This window comes from Hemitrygon akajei, chromosome 3 (genome assembly GCF_048418815.1).
Source record: "Hemitrygon akajei chromosome 3, sHemAka1.3, whole genome shotgun sequence".
NCBI lineage: Eukaryota > Metazoa > Chordata > Chondrichthyes > Myliobatiformes > Dasyatidae > Hemitrygon > Hemitrygon akajei.
Genome location: NC_133126.1, coordinates 169,658,354 through 169,670,885, shown reverse-complemented (window position 1 = coordinate 169,670,885; position 12,532 = coordinate 169,658,354). Strand labels below are relative to the sequence as shown.

Sequence of the window (12,532 nt, the reverse complement as noted above, 5' to 3'; positions counted from 1 at the left end):
AAATACACCCAATGACTTGGCCTCCACTGCCTCCCGTGGCAACAAATTCCACAGATTCACCACCCTCTGACTAAAAAAATGTCTTCGCATCTCTGTTCTGAATGGGTGCCCTGCAATCCTTAAATCATGCCCTCTCATACTAGCCTCCCCCACCATGGGAAAAAACTTTGCTACATCCACTCTGTCCATGCCTTTCAACATTCAAAATGTTTCTATGAGGTCCCCCCTCATTCTTCTAAACTCCAAGGAGCACAGTCCAAGAGCGGTCAAACGTTCCTCATATGTTAACCCTCTCGTTCCCAGAATCATTCTAGTGAATTTTCTCTGAACCCTTTCCAATGTCAGCACATCCTTTCTTAAATAAAGAAGACCAAAACTGCACACAGTATTCCAAGTGAGGTCTTACCAGTGCCTTATAGAGCCTCAACATCACATCCCTGCTCCTATACTCTATTCCTCTAGAACTGAATGCCAACATTGCATTCGCCTTCTTCACCACCAACTCAACCTGGAGGTTAACCTTAAGGGTATCCTGTATGAGGACTCCCAAGTCCTGTTGCATCTCAGAACTTTGAATTCTCTCCCCATTTAAATAATAGTCTACCCGTTTATTTCTTCTACCAAAGCGCATGACCATACACTTTCCAACATTGTAATTCATTTGCCACTTATTTGCCCATTCTCCCAATCTATCCAAGTCTCCCTGCAGACTCTGTTTCCTCAGCATTACCAGCCCCTCCACCTATCTTTGTATCATCAGCAAACAGCCACAAAGCCATCTATTCCATAATCCAAATCGTTGATATACAACATAAAAAGAAGCGGCCCCAACATGGACCCTTGTGGAACACCACTGGTAACCGGCAGCCAACCAGAATGGGATTCCTTTATTCCCACTCTGTTTCCTGCCAATCAGCCAACGCCCTATCCACGTATGTAACTTTCCCATAATTTCCTGTTCTCTTTATGGGGCAATTTGGTGTATTTACTTTCAGCTGCTTTAAAAATGCAAGTGAAGTCTCACTTCAGGAACCACCAGCCATTGTAGCTGATTTTTCTTTTAGATAATTGATCAGCTGTGTTTCAAAACATTTTTAAAGGGCTAAGTTATATTTATGCTTCTTGTGAAACAGAATTTCCTCTGCTGTAAAGTGTAGCTTGGATGAATTGCTGGAAATAGGTTTAAAGTTATATATTTAGCATTCACTTTGAGAGGACTAGAATATAAAGGCAAGGATGTAATTGAACAATGAAATCTACAGCACATTACAGGCTCTTCTGTCTGCAATGTTGTGTTGACCATATAAGCTACTCTAGAAATTGCCTAGAATTTCCCTACCACATAGCCCTCTATTGTTCTAAGCTCTATATGCCTATCTAAGAGTCTCTTAAAAGACTCTTTCATATCCGCCTCTACCACCATCGCTGGCAGTGCATTCCACTCACCCACCACTCTGTGTGGAAAAACTTACCTCTGACATCCCCCCCCCCCCCGTATCTACTTTCAAGCGCTTTAAAACTATGCCCCTTTGTGCTAGCCATTTCAGCCCCGGGAAAAAGACTCTGACTCTCCACACGATCAATGCCTCTCATTATCTTGTACACCTCTATCAGGTCACCTCTCATCCTCCACCGCTCCAAGGAGAAAAGGCCGAGTTCACTTGACCTATTCTCATAAGGCATTCTCCCCAATCTAGTCAACATCCTCGTAAATCTCCTCTGCACACTCTCTACAGCATAATATAAAGGCGTTGGCCAGACTGCACCGGGAACATGATGTAACACACACAAAAAGCTGAAGGAACTCAGCAGGCCAGGCAGCAATTATGGAAAAGAGTAAGCAGTTGACTTTTCGACGTGAGACCCTTCATCAACCCAAAACATCGACTGTTTATTTATCATTTTATTTACTTGGACTACAAAGGGCTTCTTTTCTCTCCCTGAGAGTTTGACTGACTTTTCTGCTGTGTCTGTGTCTCTGTACACTTTCACAGGCTAGCTGCCCACAGATTATTACAATGAATCCACTTTTGGGTGTACAGTAGCTTGAAGGCGTTGCCTAGCAACCCTGGCCAGTTCTCGGCTCATGCAGTGTATACAATTAGCAAACTGGCATGGGCAGATTAGGTTGATAAGTCTTTGGAATCTACATATATATATATATACACAAACAGAAACAGTCTTACTGTAAAATCTTTCTTGTTGGGGATATCACTTAGTCTGTAGCATCAATTCCTTAACGATCAACCACTTTCGACACCATAAAATGCTGGAGGATCTCAGCAGGCCAGCCAGCATCTTTGGAGAAGAGTAAATAGTCAATGTTTTTGACCAAGACTCCTCATCGGTTATGTTTGATATTGAGGGATGGTGCAGAACACACCAAGATGTCAGCATGCAGGATATTCAACTGAACTTTATTGACAACACTGCTTGTACAATATGTGAACTCTGCCCAAGTGGGGGTGGCTTACTGAGTGACATCGGAATAACACAATTAGCTACCACAACAGAGACCAAGTCATTGGGTGTAGTTAAGGTAGAGGTTGATAGGTTTTTGATTAGTAATAGCATCAAAGGTTACAGGAAGAAGGCAGGAGAATGGGTTAAAGGGGGGTTAACACATTAGTCCTGACGGAACGGTGGAGCAGACCCGTTGGGCTGAATTGTATAATTCTGCTCCTAGGTTTTATGGTCTTAAGCTCAATTTCATCTGGCTGATTATTGTAGTATTTTTTTTTAAATTTTCTTTAAGATAAATGGATTTTAAAATTTCAAACCTCAATCACTTAGGAATACATATATCATAGTGAATATTCACCTGGAATTATTTTCTTCTGCTCCTTCTTTTCATTCCAGAAGATGTTCTTCTGCATCTCAAAAAAACTCACATCAGTGCTTTGAAGGAAATGTGTGTGTGCATAAGAGGAGAGTCTGCATGCAACACGTTTACAGACCTATGGGTCACTGAAAGCAGTGCACAGTCTTGGCAGCACAAAGGCCCGGAGCACCAGTATATGGATCAGAAGATCAGACCGGTCCGCTTCCTCAGATATGCAGAGATTTTAAAACCAGAAGCCGAAGGGCAAAGGCCTCACAGAACCACCCTTACAAAAGGAATAGCTGGAATTGGCAAAACAGCGTGTGTAGAAAAGTTAATTCATGACTGGGCTGCCGGATCTATACTCCCAGAATTTGATTTCATATTCATGTTCCCATTCCGTAAACTCAATATGCTGCCACAAAGGACACTAAGCCTGATGCAACTTATAGAGTTTTGCTACCCACATATGCAGCATTGCAAAGAGATATTTTCAAGCACATCAATCAAGTGCCTGTATATATTTGATGGACTAGATGAAAGTAGGCAAACTCTAAATTTTGAAAACCAGTTAGCTTGCTATGATGAATGTGAATCAAGGCCACTTGAATGCTTGCTCTCAAACCTTATCAGAGGTAACATTCACCCTTCCTCTTCAGTTTGGATCACCACCCGGCCAGCGGCCATGCAACAGATACCTCTGAGTTATATTGACAGGCTGACTGCAATACGAGGTTTCAATGAACAGCAGAAGAGGGAGTACTTTCTCAAGAAGTACGAAAATGGGCTCCTGGCAGAGAAAATGATTTCAGTTATGAAGAAAGAAAAGAGCCTATCCTGTCTATGTTACCTGCCCACTTTTTGTTCTGTTTTGTCAACCTCTTTGGAAGATGCATTAAAATCATTTCAATGCCAAGGGCTCAGTGATTACATGCCCATAGTAATCACACCTGTCTTCAACAATTTTTTGGTTCAAATCCTTTCCCATCAACAGCAACGACAGGCAGATTTAGGAAGCGCAAGGAAATCTTCTGCTGAGTTCATGAGGTCAAAGCAAAGAGACATCATTAATTTGGCAAACTTGGCTTTTGATTTGCTGAGAAGCCAAACATTTATATTCAACGAGAATCACTTAAGAACGTACAACACTGATGTCTCGCTGATGGAGAGTGGGATATGCAAAGAACGCACAATGGGAAATCAAAACAACTTGAAGAACATCTGTTTTGTCCATGAAGCAATGCAAGAATACATGGCTGCTTTGTATGTTTTCCTTTCATTTAACTGCACCAAATCAAATCCTTTCATGACATCGACCAAACCAAAGATGCAACAGCAACTTGAAAAACCCAGCTACTTCCACATCTTTAAACAGGCCTGTAAAGAAACCATCAAAAGTCCGAGTGGTCACTCAGATTTATTTCTCAGATTCCTTTGTGGACTAGGGACAAGTCAGAAAAGCTTGGAAGGGCTGATGACGAGTTGTGAGGTTGATCATAATGATATAACAAAGATCACTCAATTGTTGAAGCAAAATTTACAGGAAGACATTGCTCCAGAAAAATGCCTCACTCTGATATATTGTTTAATTGAATTAGGTGATAATTCATTTGTGGTGCAGTTTAGCAAGACCCTGTCTACTGAGGCTGCCACATATCGGACTCTGTCACCTATGGATTACTCTGCAATGGCCCTGGTTTTGAAAATGTCAGAGGAAAAATGTGAGACATTCAATCTATCGGAACACAAAATATCTTCCATCGGTCTTCGGAGATTGGCTCCAGTTCTGTTCACTTTTACAAGTCTAAAGTAAGGATGCTGCTTCCCTTCAAAAATATTTTATCAATAACATTCAATAAATCATTGCAGATTATGTGAAGCTGACAATAGAAACATTTTCCAACATTCAGTGACCAGCGGGTGATGTTCCACACTTAGTGACCACAAGAGCAAAAATTAGAAAATAAATAGAACCATAGAACCTTAGAACATTACAGCACAGAAACAGGCCTTTTGACCCTTCTTGGCTGTGCCCAACCATTTTTCTGCCTAGTCCCATTGACCTGCACCTGGGCCATATCCCTCCAAACCCCTCTCATCCATATACCTGTCCAAGTTTTTCTTAAATGTCAAAAGTGAGCCCGCATTCACCACTTCATCTGGCAGCTCATTCCACACTCCCACCACACTCTGCGTGAAGAAGCCCCCCCCCCCAATGGTCCCTTTAAACTTTTCCCCCTTCACCCTTAACCCATGACCTCTGGTTATTTTCTCCCCTGGCCTCAGTGGAAAAAGCCTGCTTGCATTCACTCTATCTATACCCATCATAATTTTATATACCTCTATCAAATCTTCCCTCATTCTCCTACGCTCCAGGGAATAAAGTCCTAACCTCTTCAACCTTTCTCTGTAACTCAGTTTCTCAAGTCCTGGCAACATCCTTGTAAACCTTCTCTGCACTCTTTCAACCTTATTAATCTCCTTCCTGTAATTAGGTGACCAAAACTGCACACAATACTCCAAACTTGGCCTCACCAATGCCTTATACAACTTCACCATTACATTCCAACTATATATACTCAATACTTTGATTTATAAAGGTCAATGTACCAAAAGCTCTCTTTACAACCCTATCTACTTGTGACACCACTTTTAGGGAATTATGTATCTGTACTCCCAGATCCCTCAGTTCTACTGCACTCCTCAGTGTCCTACCATTTACATTGTATGTTCTACCTTGGTTTGACCTTCCGAAGTGCAATACCTCACACTTGTCCGCATTAAACTCCATCTGCCATTTTTCAGGCCATTCCTCCAACTGGTCCAAATCCCTCTGCAAACCTTAAAAACCTTCCTCACTGTCCACTACACCTCTAATCTTTGTATCATCAGCAAATTTGTTGATCCAACTTGCCACAATTTCATCCAGATCATTGATATAGATGACAAATAACAATGGACCCAGCACTGATCCCTGTGGCACACCACTAGTCACAGGCCTCCACTTAGAGTAGCAATCCTCCACTACCACTCTCTGGCTTCTTCCATCGAGCCAATGTCTAATCCAATTTACTATCTCTCCATGTACACCTAGCGACTGAATCTTCCTAACTAACCTCCCATGCGGGACCTTGTCAAAGGCCTTACTGAAGTCCATGTATACAACACTTACTGGCCTATAATTTCCCAGCTTACTTTTCAAGCCTTTTCAAACAACGGAACTACATGAGCTATCCTCCAAGATACTGACATTTTAAATATTTCTGCCAGGGCCCCTGCAATTTCAACACTAGTCTCCTTCAAGGTCTGAGGGAATACCCTGTCAGGTCCTGGGGATTTATCTACTCTGATTTGCCTCAAGACAGCAAGCACCTCCTCCTCTTTAATCTGTATAAGTTCCATGACCTCCCTACTTGTTTGCCTTGTTTCCATAGACTCCATTCCAGTTTCCTTAGTAAATACAGATGCAAAAAACCCATTTAATATCTCTCCCATTTCTTTTGGTTCCATACCTAGCCGACCACTCTGATCTTCAAGAGGACCAATTGTATCCCTTACTATCCTTTTGCTCTTAACATACCCGTAGAATCTCTTAGGATTATCCTTCACCCTGACTACCAAAGCAACCTCATAGCAGAGAACTCAATTAGAATTTATCTTTCTGCCACGTACAATGAACTAACTTTCATTTTTTTTTTCTCTATTGAGTATGTGATATTTTGATCGAGGTAAAATTATGCAATCCACAATAAGACATTTGAGAACTTTATGTACGTTATTTTTACTTCCATACTGCTGAAAAAGCCAACCATTCACTCATTATTTCAGCTCTCATTTTAACTTTTCTACTAATAATTTAGTGGCTACTTATATTCTTACTTGATGTACTTTATACAAAGATAAACATATACAGAGTTGTAATAAAATATCAGAGACTTGCTACATTAACTCTGTTTCTCTCACTAGAGATACTGTCCAGCCAGATAGTATTTTCAGCACTTCCTGTTTTGACTGAACACGTACATTCATGTTTTTTTTGGTGTGGTGATACCCAAGATCAACATTCACATTTAGTATGTGTTAGTTCGACTTCCATTTCATTTTAAAATATGATTGGAGTGCATAGTGAGGAAAATTACATCAAAATTATACCGTGATGTTTACCAGAATTGATGAGAAACTATTCAATTCTTATTCTTATATCGCCGAATAATTAGGTGTGAAATTCTACCCTAAAGATCCCCAATGTCTGTTTTTAAGAAAAAATTCAAAATTAAATTCTTGATTCTGTGAGAAAATAATAAATTTACAATGGGTACATAAAAAGTAATATTTGCTTTATTTTAATTGAGGAACTAACAGTACCTGGGACTTCCTTCTCAAATAATTGTTGCAGTTTGATTGTAAATTTATTTATTAATTGTTTCCACTTAGGATGAACGGATCAAATTTAGGAGATTCTGGAGTCAAAATATTAGCTCAAGTGATCAGAAGTCAAGAAGGAAAATTGCAAAATTTAGAGTAAGTTGTGAAAAACCTTAATGCTTCATCCAATTTGTTCCTTGTAGAACTTGTAGTGGTACATTGAATCAGTCTTGTACTCTGAGTTGAAGTTACTTTCTGGGCATTGACTCAAAGTATTGGAGTTATGAAATAAAAAATACAAATTATTTGAAAATATTTATATTTTCAGGTCAGTAGATTAAAGATATTATATGATCAGATCCTGTATAATGTTGAAATGTTTTTAATATCCAATCTGTTTTTGATCTCTTAGGAATCTTTAACAAAGGGAAATATCAATAAATTGTTTTCTTATGTTCAGTCATCAAGTAATTAAAGTCTAATCAATATTACGTGCATATCAATATCTTATCGACGTACCTGTCCAAATGTTTTAAATGTTGTGACTGCACCTCTTCCTCTAGCAGCTCATTCCATATGTGCACCACTCTCATTGTGAAAAGTTACTGCTTAGTACCCTTTTAAAACTTCACTGTTCACTTTATACCTATGCTGCCCGTGTGGGCTCTGTCGGTCGTGATCGACCATGGGTACTGCGCCTCAGGTAGTCACTGGTTTAAGATGCTATAAAGCAAAGCTGGAGTGGCTTCTCCAGGGCACAAGCCAGGGCAGAGTTGCTATGGAGATCCGTCTGTTGCCCATGCAGTGGGACCCCCCTCTCCACGCTGATGACAGGTCCAAAGGAACGACGAAAGTCGATACAGTTCGGTGCCAGCAGCATCGCAGGGGTTGCCGTGCCGGTGCTGGGTACAGCAGTCAGCCGCCTTTGGGACACTGACTCCGGATTTTTCCTCGGGGTTTACTCCCAAAGCCTCTCCCGTGAGCGGGTACAGCCGCAAGGCAGCGGAGGTTTGAAATTGGAGTTTTCCCTCTCCTAGATGAGCTACCATCTGCCCAGAGCATCTGCCAGTGGCCCGCCTTTGCCCCTTCTCCTGTCAGTGAGAACAGCTCCGCTGGGCATAAGAACTTTGCCACACGTGAAGGCCAGGAGCTGGACTTGGTTGTCAGAGGCTGTTTGAGACGCACTCCATGAAGAGCATTTGTTTAGCAGTGGGAGCTCGTCCTCACAACCACCCTTCGGCTATGACTACCTTTGGAGTAAATTTTGCTGCCTAGTTTTGGGCAATACACACAAAATACTGGATGAACTTAGCAGTGCAGGCAGAATCAATGGGAAGGAAATGAGCAAGTGAAGTTTCATGCCAGGACCCTTTCAGTCAACTCGAAATGTCAACTGTTCATTTGCCCCCATTGATGGTGCCTGACTTGCTGAGTTCCTCCAGCATTTAGTCTGTGTGTTGCTCAAGATTTCCAGCATCTGCACAACCTCTTGGGCCTCTCTCTAGTTTTGGACTGCCCTACTCTGGAGAAAAGACAATGACTAATCCTTATCTATGCCTCTCATGATTTTATAAACCTCAGCTTCCTATGCCTCAAGGAAAAAGTCCAAGCAAAAACAGCTTCTCCTTACAACTCAGACTCTCTGGTCTTGGGAATATCATTTTTGCATACTTTCCCTCTTATTGATAACCTTTCTATAACAAGTTAATCAGAACTGTACACTGTATTCCAAATGTGACTTCACCAATGTCTTCTATGGCTATTTATATTGGTGGCAAAAAACAAGTACATTGGAAATAGCAAACAAAAAAAAGATTTAAAGATGTAAAGGTATTTAAAGTTTAGCCTCATTTGTCACATGTACATCTAAACACCAAAACACAACAGAGAAATGCACCATTCTTGCATCAACAAACACGGTCCAAGGATTGTTCTGGGGGCAGCCCGCAAGTGTTGCCATGCTTCCGTCACCAACATGAGATGCCCGTGATTCAGTAGCCCTAACCCTAACCCTAACCATAGATCTTTGAAATGTGAGAGGAAACCCACATGGTCATGGGGAGAAACCTCAGAGACAGACTCCTTACAAACTCCTTAGAGACAGTGGAGTGAATCGAACCCCAATCAGTGATCACTGGCATCGTAAAGCAATTGCACTAACCACTGTGCTACCATGCCCCCCCCCCCACCATGTTTCAGTAGCCTACTCAACTTCTCAAAACCGCATCAACTGCCATGGAATTTGGAATGAATGTCAGTACACTCAATTTCATGTATATTTTTTTCTCCTTTGCACAGATTGGAAAGAAATGATCTCACACATAAATGTTGTGAAGCCTTAGCCTTCATTCTAAGCAATAACAGCATGCTGAGGAACGTGAACCTGTGTGATAACCATCTTGGAGACAAGGGAATATGTTTGCTCTCTGCAGTTCTGAAGCAGCCTCAGTGCAGAATACAGAAACTAAAGTATGTGAAATACTTTGCATGTATCATTTCAAATTCAAATGTTGAATTGGTACTGAGTTTTGAAGCTAACTAACCTTCAGTTCAAACCTCTAGCAGAAGTTCATCCTTATATTTTACTTGGACATTCTGCTTTGGGGGACCTTTTACAATTTAACTAAATCCATTTAAAGCCCAGCCAGCAGCTTGCAATTGCTGGACCACCTTCCTGGCCTACACACACAAAGTGCTGAGGAGCTCAGCATTCAGAGAAAAGAGTAGATCACACAGGGGGAGCAGTGAGAGAGGGTTTTACTGAGCTCCCATCGAAGGGAAGATTTAAACTTCTGCAGCGTAGCCATCCCTGGAAGAGACTTCACAGTGTAGTAGTCCAATCACAAACAAGAGAAAATCTGAAGATGCGGGAAATCCAAGCAACACACACAAAAGGCTAGCGAAACTCAGCAGACCAGGCAGCATCCATGGAACAGAATAAATTACAGAGGGAAGCAGTGAGAGAGGGTTTCACTCAACTCCCACCAAAGTGAAAACTTCCCTTCTCCTTTCTCTTAAGCTCTCTACTTAGGCCTCCTGAGTCCCAGAACATTTTTGGTATTAGTCAAAATAACCGGTGGTTTTCCTTTAATTGTAACATCATTGGTCACTCCCCTCCCCTCCATTCCCCACCTACATCTACAGTTCTACCTAGTCCCACTTTAAATTTATGCACTGTAACTTCACCTCAACATGGCATGTGGCAATTACTTTCAATGGTTTAATACAGAAGGCAGAACTTTCCCACAAACTGATTCTAATCTATGCTCTTACCTTTATAGGGCTTGTTCTAATAATAACAATTCCAAATTATAAAGTTGTGGTACCAGTCTAACAGATATCCAGAAAATGGTTACCTACGCATTTTTATTGTCTGGGAAAACAAATGGCTACAGTTATGTAGTTAAGAACAAAATAAAACTTAGCACTGCCTATGAGTAAAGAAAAAAGATCAGATAGCAGACTGTGGCGTTGCCACAAAGGCACTTAAAGATAAAATCTGGAAACCCAAGTAGCTGTACATTTTTAAAAGCTTAGCTATCCCATTATTTATCTGAGAGACAATGAAGCACACACAGCAGGGTAGAGGTTTAGCATACACCCATACTCACACCGGATAAAAATAGTTCTTATCCATTCAAACATACATGTCTCTTTAAGAGTACTGTTAATCACATTCAAGCATTACAACACTTCGCCTCTGGTGCTTTCCCGGTGTACGATAAATAAACTCTCCTCAAGCTTCCAGCCAGGTACAGGTATCGATTATAACCAACATTTCGATGACAAACTCTGTGGCCTTCATCAGGAATGATCCCTGATGAAGATGGCAGAGTTTGTCATCGAAACATCGGTTATAATCGATACCTGTACCCAGCTGGAAGCTTGAGAAGAGTTTATTCAGTACAACACTTACTTAATTAGCTCTAAAAATTAATTTTTATGGTAATCTCATTCCTTTAAATTTTAATCATGGTGAGTGATTTTACAAAATGTATAGGTATGTAGAGGTTCACTTTGTGCCACTTCTATGTCTAATAATCCCAGAGTCAATGTCTAATACTATTTACCATTGGTTACAAAATTCAAAGGAGAATCTGATATTTATTCAATTTAAAAGCCATGTTTAAGATTAAAAATGTTATAAATGTGATTTGATTTGCAAAATACTGGATAAGTAGTTTAATTCCAACTTCAAACATGCTAACTGTTATTAATCTCTTCAGTCTGAGCAATAATAATCTCTCAGATGGAAGCTGGGAGGAGCTGGTCCCCGTGCTCCTGATAAACCAAACTCTGCAGGAACTGAATGTGAGCAACAACAGGGTGGGTGAAGCAGGACTGAAGATATTGTCTGCTGCACTGAAGGATTCACGCTGCAAGTTACAGAAGTTGGGGTATGTCCTTACTGTGTCTGATCATAACAACTATTCAAATATTACTCTGTGGCAACATTAACTTATGAATCAATTATACATGGGAGAGAAAAATTGGACAAAGCATCCTAACAACAAATTCCATTGCAAAATTCATTGGTCGTAATGCAATTAGTTGATGGCTGACCTAGTAAGTGCATGAATATCAGGGATTCTTGGTATTACCGTAGATTCCGGACTACAGAGCGCACCTGATTAAAAGCCGCTGGCTCTAATTTTAGAAAGAAAATCAATTTTTTACTTGTACAGGCCGCACCGGATTTTAGGCCGCACCGGATTTTCGGCCGCACCGGATTTTCGGCCACAGGTGTCCCACGTTGTAATATGAGATATTTACACAGAAAGATATTACACGTGAGGATTTTTTAACTTTTAATTAAATCCATATGGTAACATAAACAAATACATATTGGAAATGCTTTTTTTCGAACCGTGCCTGTAACGCGGCTACTTTTAAATATACGTTGCGTATACTTTTTTACTGAACAACATTCCAATATCTCCTAACGACTGGTAAAAAATATATATACTGCAGCCTACCAGGAAAAGTTATTGATCGCCTTTAACTTAAAAGCAGCGTTCGCTCAGATCTAATGCCGCTCGCCCCCACCTTCCCGTTTATCGCAAACCGGTATCCCACAAGACGCGGCGAAACCGGGTGTGACGTCATAGCATCCCGCGATGTAGTACAGAAAACAATAGCATCCTGCGATGTAGTACAGAAAACAAATATAGTTAAAACACTTCTAACTTTAACTAGAAAATGAATTACTAAGCGAAAATATTATAAACTAAATAACTGCCATAAGGCAGCACAATGCTTTTCTTCGAGTGTTTTCCATGTTGATGAGGGTGAGTACAAATGACTGATTTACAATAATTTAATTGTGAAAGTGCGCTTGATTTATCG

General features: G+C 40.7%; 1 protein-coding gene across 1 annotated transcript in view; it reads left to right on the top strand.

The window, feature by feature from the left end:
* LOC140725622 (NACHT, LRR and PYD domains-containing protein 12-like) overlaps positions 1–12,532 on the top strand; it is a 40,063-nt gene that overhangs the window by 8,196 nt on the left and 19,335 nt on the right. The window contains exons 3-6 of the mRNA XM_073041313.1: positions 2,860–4,630; positions 7,256–7,342; positions 9,485–9,655; positions 11,413–11,583. Coding sequence (XP_072897414.1) covers positions 2,860–4,630; positions 7,256–7,342; positions 9,485–9,655; positions 11,413–11,583 — 2,200 coding nt within the window. The remainder of the gene's footprint in view (positions 1–2,859; positions 4,631–7,255; positions 7,343–9,484; positions 9,656–11,412; positions 11,584–12,532) is intronic.